The sequence below is a fragment of the Cataglyphis hispanica genome, chromosome 10 (genome assembly GCF_021464435.1).
Source record: "Cataglyphis hispanica isolate Lineage 1 chromosome 10, ULB_Chis1_1.0, whole genome shotgun sequence".
NCBI lineage: Eukaryota > Metazoa > Arthropoda > Insecta > Hymenoptera > Formicidae > Cataglyphis > Cataglyphis hispanica.
The window spans coordinates 5,293,953-5,314,394 of record NC_065963.1 but is presented as its reverse complement, the minus strand read 5'-3'; the positions used below and the strand labels follow the sequence as shown (position 1 = coordinate 5,314,394).

Sequence of the window (20,442 nt, the reverse complement as noted above, 5' to 3'; positions counted from 1 at the left end):
GTTTGTCGAGTATCCAAGTGAATAATATCTGTCGCGCGGGATAATTTTTCTATTCAGATGGTGTTCGGTTCATGAACCGAATAAAAATAATTGTATTACGTATATATATATAACAAATTTGAGCGATTTGCTACGCGTCACTGAACGAGTTACATGCAAGCTTCTTACGATAACGCTATTTATTACTTAATCGAAAGTTATAATTAATAAGTCGCATACATTCGTGTACAAAGTTACATCCTCGTTTGCTCGACGTCATTACGTGGAGGAGAAAGATCTACAAAACATTATTGCAGACTCTCACCTCCACGTAACGTGTTGCCGCAAAATGAATAAGAATTCAAATATCGATAGGTTTTTTTTAAAAAATGCGTACAAAATATCTCGGTTAAATACATAATAAAAAGCGCGGATTACGGATTAAACGGGTGTTCCGAAACAGTGTTTTCTTCAAAATTAGCCGTTGATAATCGGCCATATTATGAAGAGAGTTCAACATAATTTAGCATTTTGGTTTTATCAAAAATTAAAAATTTTTTTAATCTTTTTTCTTGAATAATTAAATAATTATTTCGCAGAAAATAATTATGTAGCATATTAAGGATAATGCTGTGTCGTTAGTAAATGCTAAATGTGGAGTACTTAACATGCATGCATTCTCAGTCGTAGTCTTGATAAATATTTGCATATATGCAAATTTATTCGTTAAAAAATGAAATTCTTGTGACAATTTTCTTGTAGTAAATGTTTTATTCATTACATGATGTTTATTTTGAAATTTATATAGCTCCTCTCTTTAAATCCGTCTATTGAAATATAATGCGAAAAACGCTGATCCGAATCATCCGTAAATGCGACATTATAAATTCTACGAATAGATGCAACATTCTCTCTCTCTCTCTCTCTCTTATTAAAAATATGCGTTTCAAAGGAAAGAAAAACGAGAATCCATATAGTAATATAATTCCATAGTTTTCATAGTATACAATTTTTTTTTAATCCCCATGCAAACGTGCTTCCATTACGAATGCAAATTAATTTCGTTGTGTTTTCGATCTAAAGTTCCACAGATCGCAAAGATAACTAAAAAATAAATGCGGAAGGAAAAAAATATAAAGACCTAAGAAATATCACTTTTCAAAGTATAAACATTTTAAAATTATTTACGAATCGTGTTATATATATTGCTTTCATTATTTCACAAATTTTAACAACTTTTTATATTTTTATTCTTATAATACTTTATTTCTAATAATAATATAATAATATTAATTAAAAAGTGATTTTATAAACATATGATATTTAAATTTATGATTAGCATTTATTAATTATCCATTCCATGAGAAAAATTAGACCGTGGCGACGGAAACATCCGATAAAATCAGAATCAGGTACGCATTCAAGAATAACGCACTTTGCATCGGCAATACAACTTCGAAACGCACATTTCTAGCGATCTTTCAATTTTACGTATCAATTTTACATATCGTGTTGCGTACGTGTATAATGAACAGATTACACGAAACACCTTACAAGTCTTTCTCGCTTATGTAATATGGCTTTAATCGATACGGCGTATAAATTAATAACTAATGACTAATCTTGTTAGAATAACTTTATACAATTTATACAGAGTTTGCGTGCGTGTCTGATATGATTATATATGTATATATATATATATATATATATATATATATATATATATATATATATATATATTATTGTTACTTCGTTTCTTTAAAAACGTATTACTACGTGTATTCGTTTTGGAAGAATTATATACGTCGTCCTCCTTCGTGAAAATTAGCCCCCAGGATTACTTCTCTTAAGATTTAGGAACGTTATATCCAAAATAATATGTTTCATTTATCGCGCGTAATCAGAATACCAGTACAGGCCATCGAAAATAAATGCTACGCTTTGTAAGATCAATGTGTGAGCGCGACATGTTAATCCTTTCGCTACGACGGTTATGCTTGCCCATCCGTTAAAGTTTCACCCGTGTTTCGCTAAGAGTCATAATCGCACCTGCCTCTAATTGTTCGAATTAAGAACGACAATAGAATCACTTGCCTCATCTTCACCGCATTTAATCGCGCTAAATGCAATCGTTATCATTCAGAATCGAAGAAACTCGTTTATAAATTAAATATCATTTAAATCCATTCTGGAATATGGATATAAGTGATCGCTGTACAATCCGCGATATAATACACTTGAGTATCACACGATAAAAAGCAATTGCTTCTTTTGCAAAAAGTAAAATTAAATTTGACAAAAACTAATCGTAACGAAAGGATTATTCCACGCAAAGAACAAGCAAATACAGTTAACCGATTTAATCTTGTATATATTGAACAATTGTTCGCTCGATTGTTTTCAATAGAACGATTTCCGAATGAAATTATTTTACTACGTAAGGAGATCAAGAAAGCACATTGTTCCAAGAGTTATACCAAAGATTTTAAAATTTCGTTTTCGTAAATATTTATCTCCACACGATCTCATGTATACGTATACACTTTTATTATTGCTATGATGGCACACGGTGGAGATTAATCTCTTCTTAAATAAATCATCAAATATCTCTTTGCGATAGTTTAACAATTTTAATCAATTTTTTAATCATAAAATCGTGTATTATTTTTTATAAGAAGAATATGCTTTACACTACTGCAAGAAAAAAAAACTTGATTCTATTTTATTAATTTATGAAATTAAATTGAAATTATTGAAAGCTATCTTCGCAAATAAATTTCGACAACTAAAGTACTGATAAACTGCGTTTGCTTGATTCGTACGCTTTTTATGTGACCTGAATCCTTTGTTCGCGTTCGAATAGACCAGCTCATTACAGCACTCGAAACCGTATATTTTCTTCTCCGTTTGTGCTATTGGCATGTAAAAAAAAAAAAATTTCTGAAATGTGGAATTGTGATATTCATACGCTTAAACTTTTACTTCCGGAATCAGTCGCGCGAGAGCCTTTATAGCTTGTTGGCATTCGCGAGTTAAATATATAATTTTTAAAGTCATTATTTAAAAGATTACTTAATTAAATTAATAGAACACCTTAACGCGTGATGCGCGAAAAAATGTCAACGGGAATGGCAGTATATATGGCAGTCGAGAGTATAATAAAGTTTAAAAAGTCAACTGGAATATTAGACTGGCGTGGCCGCTTGGGGTTTGAATCTTCGCTCAAAGAACATGACGCGACAGCAAATATAACTTTTTCTACTTTTCTTTTTTTTCCTTAACATCGTTCGAAACTCGCAATCGCTTTCGTTTCACAGCGTCATATAAATTGAGGCATAAAGCAAATATAAATAAAGTTCCAATGAAGCGTTTTCATCAATCTATTTGGCGAAGTCTGCTCGAAAAAGAAATACTATTACGCGTCGCTGATCTTTTTTTCTGAAAGCCCTTATTCGAATAGTGAGTACAAAACGATCGAATATATTATATGTATATAACGGGTTGTACCGGCGTTAAAGCGTTAATAAAAAGCGCCGCGAATGTCAATCACGAGGTTTATTCTACAATCTTCAAATATCGAGATTATGTTCCTTCCGCGATAGAAGACTGTTATTGCCCTTCGTACAAACATAGGGATATATTCTACGAGCTTAAGCTACCGCCGCATATAATCGGCTAAACGTAAGCGTTCTCAGTCATGGAATACTTACTAATTGCTTTGTGAAATCTATCAAACCTTCTCAATATTATGTAATGCGGTGGTACGCAGAAAAGCGCGAGATTCGCCCCGCAATTTTGTTATCGAACTCACTTTCTTAATGAGCCTGTATATAATCAACAAATTAAACCAGAGTATATCAGCTTGCGGACTGTCAACTATATATAAAGGCGCGCTTACAGTACTTGACAAGCGTCCGCGACAAGTTTGCTGACTGCGTAACGGCCTCCTGTAATGCAGACTGCGATCATTCGTTGTGATCGAAGGCCGTCCGTTCAGGCACGTCCTATATTTGCTTCAGGCAGAATTTAGCTCTCACGGTGATCACCCAGTCGACTAGAGTCCGTTGGAGCGATTGGGTTATTGCCGCTTACAAAGATACTATTTAGCTTATTGTATCGCTGGCTGCCCGTACTACTCATCGTATTCGAGGCCGAAGAATTATGCTGGCTGTAACCGCCCGTTCTCGAAAAGCCAGGCAATTTGTCTGAAAGGAATAACAGGAACAAAAGTTAAGACACAGATAAATTTAGGAATGAAATTTTAGTTAAAGTCGATAAGTTTTCATTTTTTTCGTTACCTTTACTACGATTATGCCTCAGTCTTTCCTGTGAATTCGTGTTTCCGCACTGTCTCGGAGGGATGCAAGAGTAATTGCTATCGCTACTATACGTAGGCGAGGCCGTTCTATTTCTTCTTCGCGGACTCCTGTTACTCCTGCTTCGGGAACCTGTTGTTCTACCGCTACTGTGGCCGCATGCGCTACCGTATTGTTGTGCATTGTACTGTACGGTATCGGCATAGAGGCAACTCGATTCCGAGCATGAGCAGCAAGCGTCCGAATGTGTGTTAGAATCGCACGACTTCCTATCCCATTCGTCGTTTTCGGGCTGATAAAGATTATCGTTGTGAAACATGTCATCCCTGTGCCGATAGAGCTCCTCGCTTATAGACGACGGCGTTAAATGCGACTGTTGTTGATTGCAGGAGCGCGCAAATCCGGAATCGCGAACGCTGTAGTCGTCCGATAGACCGTTCTGGTGGTGATGGCCGTAAATGACGGAACCGCTCTCGTATTCGTTCTCTTGATTCTTGTAGTCATAATGATTGAAAGTCTGTGGGAACGAGGGCAATGGCGGCGGATTAGTTTGCGGCGGTAGTGTAGTGTATCTGCCCTGCGACACTTGTAGATTACTGGGCACCGGGAGAATGCCAGGATCCGAATGTTGCTGGCTCTGCCCACTACCGTTCCATGGTGTCGGTGATGGACTGAAGCTGTTTGTCACTCTGATGGGTGGAGTGGGTGGACTCTGCAGATTGCCTGAGCCGGCGCTGGAGCCGCCGCAGTGATCCAGGTCATTTTGAACGCTTCTCTTGCCGAGATGCGGACTAAACGGCACTTGCTGTTGTTGTTGTTGATGCGGATGTTGCAACTGATGCTGCTGCTGTTGCATTCGGCCAGCGGCCATCGACGCGCCAAGCGGAGGCGGATGTTCGGGTGGCGGCGGTAACATGTCACACCAGTTAGGCATTGGCATACTGGTTTGAGGCGCGTCGCTGCTCGTTGGTCCTGCTATTCTGTACTGCCTTCTTTGTATATCTAGATTCTCATCCGCGTAGGTAGCGTCGCCGCCACTCATGTTATCGCTACTCGGCGACACCGTGGATTTATTGGGCTCCTGATTCGAGTCCAGACTCGAATAATCGGGTTTCAGGCACGAGTCGCTAGAGTTTGATTTCTGGCAGCTGGTTTCGATCGAATCCGAATTACGACTTCCCACGCATAGAGTCGTAGTAGCATACGGCTCCGGTGGCGGTGCCTGCATTTGCTTGCGTGTGTTATAAAACGTTGTTAGATTCACCTCAGCGTACTCCGAGCCGGTCATGCCCATTATACCAGCTGCCAGCATATGCTGATTGTTGAGCAACTTGGTCTCGCAATCCTTGTCATTGGCAGCTTGGAGAGTATTGGTAGGCCGCCAACCGCGCTCCAACCAGAGCGTATCCTTGTTTAATTGACAGATATCGTTTGCGGTACCCACGGGCACGTTTAAGTGACCCAGTTGCTTACTCATTGCTTGCCTGCGTCTCACGTATAACACAGCTAGCAACACAACGATACCGACGAATATCATCGTTATCATGAGCACAAGAAACCACGTTTCTCTGACGACAGACGCACCCCCGTGACTGGGATCGGTTCGCGGCGGTAATTGCGTTAGTTGTCCCGGATCCATGTTCAACAGTGTCGGACTGGAGAAGGGACCGAGTCCGATGCGAGTTTGTCCAGCGACGCGTGCCGTATACAGACCGCCAGTAGTCAGACTGTTGATGATCACCGATGTGGTTGATGCGTTCAGGGACATTTGACCTAGGATTTTATTGCTGCTGTTGCTCTTGATCTGAATCTAAATCGGGCAAATATGAATCGACAGTTAAATTAGATAAAGAAATTTTTTTGCGACATATCACTTGCGAAACTCTTACCTTGTAACCGATCAATTGACCATTTTGAGTGTTCTTCGGCGGCGGCGACCACCGAACGAACGCCGAGGTCATATTTATCATTCCTACGTGAACGTTCTCGGGAGCGCCTGAAGGTATGTCCTCAAGAGTGGTGACGAGTTTTACATTGCTCGGTCGACCCTCGATTATCTTGTAGAAGGGAACCAGGAAGAACTCGTATCGCGTATATTTTTTTAAGTTGGTAAGCACGTAACTGGTGGCGCCGGCATTAAGTACCGTGACCATTTGATACTCTGGTTTCTCGGAAACTTCGCGATATCGTATATAAAGACCTTCCACTAAATCCGCCGCGCCGAGAATCTAAAATTTAGATTCTAGTATGTTATTCTAATTCTTGCTGTTGTTATATTGGAACGTTTTCCAATTCCAATTGTCGCGTCAGAATATATCTCAAATATATTTCCTCTCAGGAAAATTTTTTAAATATAGTTGCAGTTTTTTACAAACGAAAAAGGATTGCACGAAAGTGTAATATAATTTGTTAATTGTTTATTTTTTTTATAATTTGTTAATTAATATATTTTCTATTTTTTATAAAAAAGTATGAGTTGTTACATTAAGTACATGTTAAATCAAGTCTCCCTTAAAACACACTTAAAAAAAAAAAAAAAAATCAAATATTTTTTTAACAAACAGTAATGTTTTCATACAGACAAAGATTTATTTTTAGAAACTTTCGAGCTAGCGAACAATTCCCGCGATACTCCCATACATTGTTGTGTTAAATCGATATAGACTGAACGACACAGGAAGTTTCAAACGATACTTACATCCCACATAATCTTGACGCTGGTACTGGTCAACGGTTGCACCTCTTTGAGATGTAAAATCTCGCTGTTCAACCGATCTCTGGCGCGAGTCAGTTCCACTTGTGGTACCGTATGCTGATTTACGTTAGTAGTTTGCACCACGTCCGACAATGGTCCGGGCAACGAGAGCCCGTGACTATTTTCTGCCCGTACTAGGAAAACATAATTGGTCTCCGGCCTTAAATCTGTCACCTATTGATGAATAAAGCGGGAAATCCGACTCGTTAGCATGATGATAAAAAAAAATGAAAAAATTAATTTAAACAATGAAAGGCAAATAAAATAAAAACTATATTATGCACACAAATATATGTATGTTTCAGTACATTATTTATTGCTTGTTTATTAGTTACCGAATATTCATTTTTTATATTACGATACTTATCCTTGAAGAGACTAATTTATTCCTTTTTCAGGTTGCTCTCAAAGCACTATATTGCCCGGCAACAAAGTTCAACGTATGCGAGATGTTTGATATAGAATATTAAAGTATCTCTCTAGACGTAGATGACCGCTTCTTTGTAGGATTAGGTGCCTTTCGGTCCTCTTATTAGATCGTAGTTGTGCGGAACTTTGATATTAAATTTTTAAACAACGTGAACGCAATTTAGGTTTACAGATCCATTCTTCAACACACCGCACGTGGTGTCGCAAACTGTTTTCGTCAGCAGTCTACGTTCTAAACACACTTTTCGAAGCAATATACGCGAAGCAAGAAGGGAAACTGAAAATATGTACTTGAAAAGATCGTTGAGACTCTGAAGTATAAGCACTATAAGGAAAGGAGGTCAAGCGTCGCCGATTCTCAATATATAATACTCACGGTATAGATGTCGTCGAGGACACCCGTGGCTGCCACTACCCAGCCGGTGTTCAGGTTGCTGCTATAGTACTCGATATTGTAGCCGACGATTTTGCTCTGGCCCTCCTGGCCCGGGCTCCACGTCAGGGTGACCGAATTACTCGTGGCGTTCACTATTCGCGGCTTGCTCGGATTCTGCGGCAGCGCCGACATGTCGGGCGTACGGTGAAAGCTGGCGCCGGAACTCACTGTCAGATAGGCCGACCACGAGGTGTTGCCGGACTCGGACGAGGCGATGCAGGTGTACAGGCCGGAATCATTGGTGTGCAGATCGTCGATGAACAGCGTGCCGTTGATGGCCATCGTGATACGACCACCTGGACGTACAAGCACGCCCTCCTTGTGCCAGTGAACCCGCGGCGTGGGTGTACCGACCGCTCGGCAAGGCAATGAGGCGACGCTCTTCAACGGCAGGGTTTGATTCGCCGGGCCCAGCTCGATTATGGGCGGCGGTGTCTCCTCAACGGACGTCACCTTTATTACGACAGACGGAAACTATATTTGATGGTCTATTTCGTGGAGAAAAACTGACTGAACGCCACTGGGCGTCTCGCTTTCTTTCGATTCTACGTTCTGGTACGGGAGTAAGACGAGAATTCTAACAAGGTTTATTTTAAAATAATCACGGTAACAGTTTTATTTTCGCAATGAATCTTCTTTCAAGAAGATATACATATATAAAGAGAAATGTAGAGAAGTTGCAAGTGTCACGGATGTTTAAAATTCACGCGATTAAATTTTCCAATATTTGAATAATCCAGAATTATACTTGTTAAAGTCATACTTTTCTCGTTTTTTATGCCCGGTATATCGGAAATTATGAGCCAGTTAGCCGCGCTTACTTAGCCGCTGAATGAAGCGAATATTGCATCCGCCAAGTTTCGGTCGAATAGCTCGCGTTGGAGTGAAAATATGTAATTCAAAAGTTTCTTTTCTATATTACACCTTACAACTTTGACCGCTCCGAGCGGGCAGAAGTTAGTGAGTTTCCATTCGCCAAAGTTGATTCGCCGTAATACTCCCTATATGTAGATAAGAATTTTATTCAGAATGTGGGGCAACTCCCCTCAGGCTAGGATCGCGGTGTGCAGCACCGGCCGGAATGGTAATTCTGCGTTCATCCGGAAGAGAACGGAGAGCGAGAGGAGAGGGGATGATATAAATATGTATCGAGAAAATGAACCACTTAATGTGCACGCTCGCCTCTCTCATACGGACGAGATTTATCTTAGCTATATATTTTAAACTGTTGCGCGTCCATTTAGCGTACAAGCTCATTGCTCTTACAACTCTATACGGGCATATCATAAATTATTGCTAATTTATGATATTAATCTTTTGTAGCACATGAAAATTCAATGTTAAAATAAAACAAAGTACTAATATATTCAAAAAGATAAAACCTGTGTTAAAAAATATACTAAAAATAAATTTACTAAAAATAGACTTATATATATTTGCGAAAGAAGATTTTCGAAATCATATGGAATTATTGAATTATTATAATATGAGATATATACATTTTATAAAGTTCTTATAAAGCACACATACCTGAAGAAATACAGTCGCGGTGCTGGCGCCGGCCTGACTAATGGCGCTACACACGTAGTGACCCTCGTCCTTCCTGACGGCGCCCTTGATACTCAGACTTCCGTTTTCCGTGACGGTATAGTGACTCTGATACGTGTGGCCGGGGAACATTAGCTCCTGGGAGCCCTCCCGGGTCCAAAATATCGACGGCTTTGGCGAGCCGCGCGCCGCGCACGAGAAGGTAACGTCGCTGTTGGAGCTTACTGTCTCGTCCTTGGGGAAGTTGGTGAATACCGGTCTCGCTGTGACAAACGGTCCGTATTCGACACACGTATCCTTGCCGTATATTTAGCGATAGAGACGCTCGTTCAACCCTTAACCCGTATAAGCCAATTTTCAAACGGATGAGTGAATCTGCTAGATTTCGTGTACGTTATCTCTCGCATATATTATTATATTATGAACTTAAGTGAGAATTATTACTCGGTAGAGAAAATCGAAAAATCTTTAAGTATTCCATTTCCAGTGATAAAAATATGAAATATCATTTTCTCCTTTTAGTTGCTTATAATATCGTGAATACATGTCAGTTGTGGAATTAGATTTTAATCTCTTTTCAATCTCTAAATCTCTCTGCATTGATAAGTGTTTCAATAAGTAAAACGAATAGAAATAAGAAAATACGGATAGACGTGGGATTACAGTTGAAATTGCTCGTTAAAGTAAAGAGAATAAATGTTGAAAAAAATCGCGCACATATGACATGCAATAAATGTTACCCATTACATACAGCTGTTCAGAATTTATCCCGTTTATCTAAGCGTGAAGTTTGAACTATCTATCGTGTCCGCGACCCTGTCTCGCTTGCTTCGAGCGGCTCGACAATACGTTCGTATTTTCCAAGCCACAGGATCCGATTTGCGTCCAAGTGAGGCGCAAAAGTCGACATCCGACGGGATGCATATTCCGGGGCTTAATACGGGGCGATAATGCCCGACGTTGCGTCTGTCCTCTGTGCGGCAACAACCCCTTCACTCGTCACCGGCGCGATAATCGTACACCGGGCGCGTAATTAATTTCACGGCCGAGCGGCTCCTTACACATAGGCAGAGAGAAAGAGAGAGAGAGAGAGAGGGGGAGAAAGATTAGAGTACTCACAGTGCACGGTAAGAGTGGCGCTCGCTGATATCGTGCCGACGCCGTTCTCCGCCTCGCAGATGTACGTCCCCTGATCTTGGGGATTCACCCGCTCGATGTGTAAACTTTTGTCCTCGAGGATATGCGCCCGACCTATCGGCATCTTGCCGTCGTTTCGCCGCCACAGAATCTCCGGTGACGGGTCGCCGCCCACCCTACAGACGAACTCCGCCGTCTGATCCGTGAGGATCGTCTGGTTCGACGGCGTGGCCACGAAGTACGGCTTCACTGCAAAGACAGAACGAGGATTCGATTGGAAAAGCCCGATAGAGCCCCCGGGTGTATCCCGAATTACGGCCCGCGGCCTTTTCATCGGATTCCGAGCGACTCCGCAATCGCAAACTAGCGCTCGAGATTATTATTTATTTAGGACAATTTAATTACTAGAGCGTGTGTGTAATCGGCTAGATAATTTGAATAAATAATTATATTTCAATTAACGTTGCAATACTAATACTGGAAATAAATATAATATTCGCGTATATTGAAATGGCCCATTTTTTATTATCTTGATAAGAATAGAAACTGATTTTATTAAATAGGAAAAAATACAAATAAACGGTCGTAAATAAAACTACAAAGATAGAATTGAAAAAATTAGAGAATATAGAAATCCAATAATCATATTCAGATAGATATACTTTAGGAATCTATAAGTCATAAATAAAATTGGAAATAACATATGCTGTGTGCGAAATAAAATATAAGAATATTGAGAGATACTTTAAACACTAAATTTTGAATATTTTATCGAAATTCTGACTTAACACGAGACGAAATAGAACTTATCGAGCGATTAGAATTAGAGCTAAATGCTGTGAGAGGTAAACTCGGTCGTGTCGACGAATCTGTCTTACTTCTTAGTCGTGATGGTACGTATATATGGGACACGAGTTCGTGTTATACGCGCTTACCGTGAACCGTGAGAATCGCTGTCGCGGATCCCTTGGTGCCGACCATGTTTTCGGCGATGCACTGGTACTTGCCCTGATCGGCTGGCCTCACGTCGGATATCATTAGATTACCTCCGTCCACGAGGGTTATCCTGAAATGCCCGATGAACGATTAATCAAGACGCGGAGACGTTCTCTCCATTCGATATAAGAGCGGCGACGCCGGCGACGAAAATTACGACGATTAATTTCCGCCCTTAAGATCAACGGCGTCTTTAAGCGCCTAAATACCGATGGGGAGAAGGCATATAATAGTAGTCCAGGAATGCATCCTATACTTTGCGCGTTATAATATATTATTATTACGCATCATCTCGTAACTAGGAATTTATTCCGTGAGAAACCGATTTCGCACGAGTCAGTCCCGAGATAATTTCGAGCGTCCCGGACAGCTCGTATGTTAATCGCACGTTCCAAGGCGCGAGAGGAACTTTCGGAGACGACGCGTTTTCGTACGCATATCCCCTTTGCGCCGAACCGATATTATTTATGCGAGAGAGAGAATAAGGAGCAAAGACGGGGTATTCAAGGCTGCGTACTTGGCATTCCTTCAACACCCCCGCCCCCATCCTCTCCTTCGAAGGATCGTTCTTCTTCCGCGCCGGCGGTCCCAAGATTAAACGGCCGTCTCGTTTGAGGAGTGCACATGCACAATATCGCGCGTATATGGAGAGCGGTGTTATTCGGCGACGACGCGATCGATCGATAGTCCTCTCTCCCGCGATCGCGCGCTCTCTAATTTATAGTGTCAATTAATTTTCGCGTCGGTGGTGCTCGATTACCTCCTCCGTTCCCTCTGCTTTGATCTGCCCTCTCTCTCTCTCTCTCCCTCTCTCTCTCTCTCTCTTTCCTCTTCTCTTCACGCGACCATTCTTCCATCGCTCTCCATATCCCGTTTTACCACACGTTCCGCGCGCTGCGATGAGAGAAGGGAGAAAGAGAGAGAAAGAGAGAGAGAGAGAGAGAGAGAACGCGGTCTCGGCGTTCCGATACGGCCGGATTTAATTCCTATCGGTTGTCCTAATTTATCGCGGCTTCGGGCTTCCATCGGTAAATCCGACGCGGCGATGGTCGTGCTGGTGGTGAAGCAGGAGGAAGAGGGGAGAGGAGGGAATTTCCGCGAGCCGTCGCGACGGAGGAGAGTATCCTATTGATCGAGACGAAGGAGAGGAAAATAGCCGTCGAAACGAGCGAACGTGCGAGTGTGTGCGAGTTTCGTTTCGTTTTCGAGAGAGATCTCGCTAGAAAAAAAATGTCTCCATTCTCGCTTTCCGCGTCGGGCTTATCCCTGCCCCGGGAGATCCGAGAGAGGGAAAAAGAGAAGAAAAAAAAAAACAAATCGTTTGTCACGTGCTCTTATGTCCCCTCAGACAGCGTTAAGCCAGCGCGTACAATACGGTGTAAGTGACGGTGTAAATGGAAGTAATTACATGAAACGACGCAATGAACTGTATAAAGATAAATTCTATACACGAAGAAATAACGAAAATAAAACTCACGCGCGAGAGAAAAGAAATAATAGTCAAAAGTAATAAATTAAATTATTTATTAGATCAATAAATTATTTCTCGATGTTCCCTTCTTTTTCCACAACATTTCAGATAATAAATTTCTCTTCTTAGTTTGTCACCATTTTTCATCGCTCATTTATAAAAGAACACTTTGGTAATACGAATCTCCTTTTTAACTCCGATGAAGTTTCGTCGATCGGAGGGAGATCGCGAGGGTTTTTCTCTTTAAAAAAAAAAAAAAAGAGAGAGGGTGAGATAGCGGCGCGAGAAAAACTAAGAGGCATTCAGCGCCCCATGAAAGTTTGATCGAGTCGATCCATGGGGATTCGGGGGAGAAAAAATCGCCCGTTCCGAGATACGAATGGCAGAGCGGAGGAGCGCGAAAGTATGCCGGGTCGTCACAACGAGGTGGCCCGCGCAAGCGTACGTTTAAATGCTTGATCCTGGAGGAAGTCTACCGTAGAGAAGGACGGAGGCCAGGAGGTAAAATTCGTATCCGGCCTGAATTTATGCGTCGATTTCAACGCCGCCGAGTTGCGAGTCTCCCGAGTCCTCTCTTTCGTTCGGTTACACGCTCTGGATATCGCGATATGGCTCTAGATATCCGAACGATGTATAAATACGAGGCACATCTATCGATTATGCGCTTTACATGACGCGATTATTGCCATACGATTTATTATTAAAACTGTAAGCCGCAGAGCGAGACATTTTATTGACATTATATCAATAAAACTTAATCTGATTTGTCACCGACTTATGAGAATTTCAGCAACGCAGCTAAAAAAGAGAGATAACAAATTTAACGTGCAAGTTTTTTTAATAAATAAATGTCATGTAAAATGAACTTAACGTGTAACGTATTTTAAAAATCGAAATGAGATCTCCGCTCGCGAAGATACATATTTTATGGTTAAATCCAGATAAGTCGAAACATAAAAAAAGAAGAGAAACGCGAAGAGAGACGCGAGATAATCGACCGTATTCACGTTAGCAGCGACGTTTGATACGATTTTTTTTGTCCCGGCGACGTCCCTTTTACCCCCGACGACGCTGTTAGAATTAACTTAATCTAGAGTTCCCCCCGCCCTCTCCTTCCCTCGTGTCTATAAAAGTAGATTCTCCCAACCATAATCCCGCGAGCGTAAAAGTTGCTCTTACTGCCGCGACATTATTACGCGGAGACACAGACAGCGGGAAATTTCTCGTGTAGATGCTAGTCGCGGCATTAAGTGCGTGCGTGTGTGTACGCATATGTGTGCGTGCGACGACGCTCGCGCGCGTGCACAATTTAATCGGGTACGAGCGGATTTGAAGCGAGCGGCGACGGCCGTATGCGCACACGCGTGCTTTTAAAGGGCCCGCAAATTGCAAACGGAGTATATTTATTATTGTTTCGCCTTCACTCGCGACCCAGGTGACAAGATCGAATTAATGGCCACGGGGCCGAGTAACGAAGTGCGCGTCAAAACAAGTTGCGCGCTTATACTTTTTCGAGGTGGAGTAAATTTATTTATATTTGTTTATATTACGTAATTGCATTATGTTTTATTAAAAGCTTGTTTATTAACGTTGCGACGTATTCGTGCATGCAGACATATGCTTTGTCGGTTGCTCTAGCGAGATGAACATCGTGGACAAAGGCGGGGGGGAAAAAGGTAAGGGAAAGGTCATTTCATTTTCACGCGACAGCTGGGACTTGCCTAGAGTTCTCTCACGGACGAAAAGAAACGGTCCCCGAATGTTTTTGGGTCCGCTGGACGAAAATAGTCGATCCCGGCCTTCGTATTTAATCATTTAACGCCTTCTCGCCCGTGCAATATCTTCTCGTTGCGCGTTTTCGGTCGTCGCGGCATGTCGAACGAATTCAAAGGGAACAGCGAACCTACGCGCCTACGGCCTCTCTTCTCATAAAGAAAACTCACCGTTTCGTCGCATCCAGGTCTATTATGTGACCGTTCCTTTTCCAATGGAGGGTCGGCTCCGGATGGCCGCGGGGCGGTCCACACTCAAGCAAAGCCGTCTCCCCGGCGGCCACCCTCGTGTTCTGCGGCTCCGCGCGAAACTCATCCCGCAGCACTGCAACAGACAAAAACATGTCTATGATACACCATTGTATTACGAAAATATTGCGTCGCTTGTGTAAGAAGAGAAAAGGGGGAAGGATGACGATACTTTTTCGCGCGCGACTAACAAGAAAATATTTGGCACATTTGGACAATTTTTCTTATTTTAAAGGCGCGACGAAAGTAAGACACTTACTTTGTACGATTATTTTTTTATCTATTATTGTCAGAATTATTTTATCGTATCGCTGATATATCGAATTTTGATATTGGCCGAGCGCACCATGATTTGGAACTCTCTCTTTTTTTTTTGCAAAAGTTTTAATAAGCTTTTATACAGAGGTCGTCTGATTTTTTGTTCGTGTATTGCAAGTATGAAACTAGGACAAACCAAAATGAATTTCAAATATCCGTGCTTTGATTAAAAAAAAGACAATTTGTTCTCTCGGAAGCCGGTAATATCCGGTTATCCTGGTTGGATCTCACATGATAATAATTTTCTTCCAAATCCGTAATGTACAATATCGACTTTATATATTCAATAATTACTTGCACCGCAGAAACTGCGCTTCGTGAAATACAAAATTTCTTTAGAATCTGCCAGCGATATTCAGATAAAGCAGACCAAGCAGCAGTTTCAGCTGTTTCGAATGGAGAATATTTCCAGAATGCCCGTGTTCCGCGTTACCTTAGAAATTTGTGTATGAAAAGAACTAGATCTTCTATTCAGTCTTTTGTAAGAATGCAGAGGACATTGAATAAGCGACATATATATATATATATATATATATATATATATATATATATATATATCAATATGAAAATATTTGGAAGTCAGTATTATTCATCTTTTAACGGAGCAGAATTTTAAACCCGCGGTCATTTCTTGAGTAAGATTAAAAAAAGTCTTATGTTTGAATTGTAAAACATACTATACAAAATATTACGAGAGACTCTTTTCTTTTCTTGCGCGAGACGATGACGAAACAGAGATGCATACCAATATTCGGATACATTATCGGATTTCGGGTTGAAATGTCTACGGAACGGGAGAAGCAGCGGGGAACTCGTAGCACGAAGCCGTAGAATAACGCGTGCCGGGAGGCTACGAATTGAAATTTGAGACAAGCGGGGCGAGAAGAAGCGAGGCGCTTTCATAGTACGGCAAAGACGGTTTGAAAAACCGTGGGTCGCTATCTCGGGTCTCGAACGCCCTAACGATTCCGACGGTGAATCAAATGTAACGCAATTTCTCAGAAAACGAGGGGACGAGGGATAAAGAGGTTGGCACTGCCAACCCCTGCCACCGTCCGCCGTATCGTCGAGTCTCGAGTCCAGCTTTCAACCCCTTTCTCACCGTGTCGCCTCTGTAAACTTTCCCCGGGGTTGATGGGGGAGAGGTCGGGATCCTCTCTCCTCCGTACCTCTTTTCGTTCTCTCGGTCCTCCGGTAGCCTTCCCTCCGTTATGTACTTTATACAGTCTCCCATAGTATATATATACGGAATTTACGTGATCCCATAGGCTACGCGGCGCACACGCGACAAAGTGAAAAATGAGAATTGCGCCCCCGTGGGCCAGGTATACGTCACGTAAATAGGTACACGGTGCATACGAAATCAGGATCAGAATCGAGATCGAGGCGCGCTCTTTATAGCCCGGGGTTCTCGGATTATTCGAGAGGGTTTTTACTGTCTCAATCTAAATGGATATATAACATAGTCAAAGATAAACGCGTATGTATATGAAATATAAGAATATAAGATGATTTTTTTTTTTTAAGTTGATTATAGTGATCATAGCACGCGATACTGAATTTAATCTATTGTTGCTACAATTTCCAAAGATAATCGCCTCATCGTTTTTCATAATTTTATAATTATTACATATCTTTATCAAACGAAAAATGATCGCAGCATCACATTAAGTATTTTACATTCATGTACCATTTTACTATCATTCTTCTGATTCTCCGAGCTAGATAAATTAAACGAGAGACGATTATAATCCCCGTAATATGTCTAGAATCTCCGATATCGTATATTCTAACAAGTAGATTGAAACCTTGCCGGGACTGTTCTAATTAAATCCGATTTCTGCTTTTTTTTTTTTTTATCGGCGACAGCGCATTTTACGGCGATCTCATGGTCGGTTGAACAGCGCGCGCGCTCGTAGACTGAAAATCTCAATCCCGTGTCGCGGATCTCGTTTACATTTACACGGTAGCGCGAGACTCGAATCGATAATGTGACACGGGTCCTTCGAGCTGCCGCGGCATCACGTCGAGATCCGCGCGCTAAAATTAGATCCCCGCGCGCAGAAATTATCTGGCCGTAGGTAGGTATGTACACTACGTATCCACGCGGGCACGCATTTACATAGGAATGGCGCGGCGTTAAGGAGCACCTTATTTATGCCGCGGGCGCGCGCGCGCTCCCCGTCACGCGATCCTATTTCGAGGAGCGCGCTCGCGCTCGAGACACCACCTAACCCGTGTGCCTTGTCTTTGCGCGGCTTCTCGGCTCCTCGAAACATCGAGCGCATTGTCGCGGATCGACCGGCGATTCAAGCCAGGTCCGGGCGCGAGATTTCTCTCTCTCTCTCTCTCTCTCTCTCGTCGCCGCGAGCGAGCGATCGATATCTCCTCATCGCGGCACTCCCGGGAGAGAGTCCCGCCGCCGGATCCCACCGAGTGTGTTTTCTGTGCCAACGACCGCGCATAATCGATACTTTGCAGTTCGCGAGCCGAAAAAAGGGGAAAAAAAGAAAGAAAAAAAGAAGGAAGGAGAGAAAAAGAGAGAGATCATTTTTATCGCTCGTGGTCGCGGAAGCGCCGTTCCTACAACCGGCGTGGACATCACGACCATGTATCCCGGCGTCGCGGATCGTTAGCCTTCGTCAACCGCACGCACGATGCGTTGCGGCTGTTGTGTACGCACGTGCACGCTCGGTGATACCAGGACTCGTTACGCGCGGGCGAGCTCATGCACATCTCGCCACTTCCCTTCCGAATGTAATGCTGTTAATTTGGTATTGTAGGCGATCGTGGGCTAATGGTTTCCAGCCGGGGACCGAGTATCGACCAAATTTCGATGACGCCGTATTATCATCGCGCTGAATGCGCTTTAATGAAGCGTGCATCCAGTTGTGACGAATCTACCCGGTTTAACGACCGGGCCCAATTACCCGGACAAGAAAAGCCCGAGCAAAATAGCCAAATACGTCACTTTCGCCGGTAAGTTTGGACGAGGCAAAACTTTGTTTTAAAGGATCATTGGTCAGGAAGAAACGCGTGTCGCAAAACAAGGGCGCGCCAAACTTTGTCGCTATTAGTGTCGCCGAGACGTATATATATATATATATATATATATATATATATATATATATATATATATATATATATATATATATATATATATACGGAATACGTGGACGTATACGGACTCTCTCCTAGGAAAATCGACGATCCTTTTCCGGGTTAGTACGTACTTTGTTTAAACTTTCACGAATTGCAAGAGTTGAGATTTTACCTTAACACGAATGTCAGGATATCAAGTTCAATATCTATTTTCATTTAAATCCTACTATATATAATAAAAATAAATTTAAAATATTAAAAAAAAAAAGCAAAAAATGTTATCTTTGACATTTCAAAGAATTTAACTTTAATTTAACTTAAAAATAAATATGACAATTTCACGATATACTAGAATTCGGTTCATAATCTCTTTTTAAATTCCAAGTATATTTTAATGACTATCTTTAATGATTAATTTCGAAGCAGATTATCTCTATACGACTAGCGATACAATTGGCGCGAGATATGCATCACTGTTGGCGATATTGGCGATTGCACTAATCAACGTCCGTCGCTTTCGGTCCCACGCGTTCGCAGGATAATTCCAGCCGGGCAATTACTTAGTTGGCCATTGGTCGACGTGAGTGAGCAAGTGCCCGAACGGACGTCGTCGCTCGATTTATTCTCTCTCATCTTCCCGGCTTTCTCTCTCTATCTCTCTCTCTTTCGTAATCGAGCCCGAATAGCCGGATCGAGATATCGCGCTAATAGCACCTAAAGCTCCCCGCTTTTCCTCAAAGTCTTTCGAGCACGATGATTCCCGCCCGTCGTCTCGGTGCGAGGCGGTTGCGTTTCCGCGTGCTTTCTCCGCCGCGAGCGAAGGCGGAAGTTAAAGACGCTAGTTGCCAGCAGTTGGCGGCGAGTGAGTTGCTCCGGCAAAATCTAATCCAAGTTTACGTGCTTCCAGTCCAATTAAGTACAAGTAGGCACTGTAGGTAGCTGTGCCGCGTCGTCGTCTTGGGACGCGATGCACGTTTCCGTAATAACGACGTTTACGCGACTGGGGAAAACTCGCGAGCGAGGAAGCGAGCGAGCGAGCGAGCGAGCGAGCGAGCTTAGCTTAGTATAAGCGCGATAGCTTATCACCGGGGATGAGCATTCGGTGCTTTAAAGCTCGTAAAGCTCGATAGTAATCGGCCTCTCTTATTTTGTTGAACTTGAGACTCCCGTCCCGTGCAACGTCAGACTTTTCCCGATTCTCCTTCCACTCGCGCCCTTTTAATTCACGAGCGCGCGAGATGTTATTACGCTCGTTATATAGCGCGTCGCAGCATCAGCTGGGCGTAATCGTTTCTCGGTGAAAAGTTATCAACGGCCCTAATGATAAATCCGCTAGAATCGTAAGGTTTACTTTCGACATGAAATCTCTCGCTAGAGTCTTTCTCGGAGCACGTTGCAAAGTATAGCGGATACTTTATACTCGTATCATTTCCTTAGGAAATTTTTTACAGCGAAAAATTATGCTTTCAAGTATTTTCCGCGAGCTTCCGTCGAATTAAAATCTGTTTAAAATTCGAAGAGAAGAGAAGAGAGCATCTATCGCGTGCTGTGTCTTCTAAATATTTTATGCACAAAATTTAATTTAATAGCCATTTTACATTACTCGCTATTTCGCCAAATGTACTTTACGGATCTTGCTGAAAAATTGATAAATGAGTTCGTAAAAAAAAGCTCTTTATGACCATATTCCTTGAAAAAGTTGTATTCTCAAAAAAACGATACACCAGAGAAAACGAGCCGTCGACATCGCCGCCGTTACTCTTTGCCGCTTCAACTTGTCGTTTTATTACTTTCTCTCTCTCTCTCTTTCTCTCTTCCTTTCTTCCTCCCACACCACCCGCTGTCCCGTCGTTTCTTAACTACTCGTCCAAAGGGATAAGCGGTCGAGCTTTATCCTCCGCGGTAATGAGACAGCGGGCGGTACTTGGGAGCTC

At 42.2% G+C, this 20,442-nt stretch overlaps 1 protein-coding gene across 1 annotated transcript in view; it reads right to left on the bottom strand.

Moving 5' to 3' along the window:
- Positions 1-730: 730 nt before the first annotated feature.
- LOC126852514 (roundabout homolog 2-like) overlaps positions 731-20,442 on the bottom strand; it is an 84,917-nt gene continuing 65,205 nt past the window's right edge. Inside the window, exons 3-11 of the mRNA XM_050597380.1 lie at positions 15,011-15,164; positions 11,536-11,666; positions 10,583-10,849; positions 9,446-9,726; positions 7,856-8,368; positions 6,994-7,224; positions 6,185-6,523; positions 4,278-6,105; positions 731-4,184 (exon numbers count right to left, since the gene is read on the bottom strand). Coding sequence (XP_050453337.1) covers positions 4,006-4,184; positions 4,278-6,105; positions 6,185-6,523; positions 6,994-7,224; positions 7,856-8,368; positions 9,446-9,726; positions 10,583-10,849; positions 11,536-11,666; positions 15,011-15,164 — 3,923 coding nt within the window. The 3' untranslated portion in view covers positions 731-4,005. The remainder of the gene's footprint in view (positions 4,185-4,277; positions 6,106-6,184; positions 6,524-6,993; positions 7,225-7,855; positions 8,369-9,445; positions 9,727-10,582; positions 10,850-11,535; positions 11,667-15,010; positions 15,165-20,442) is intronic.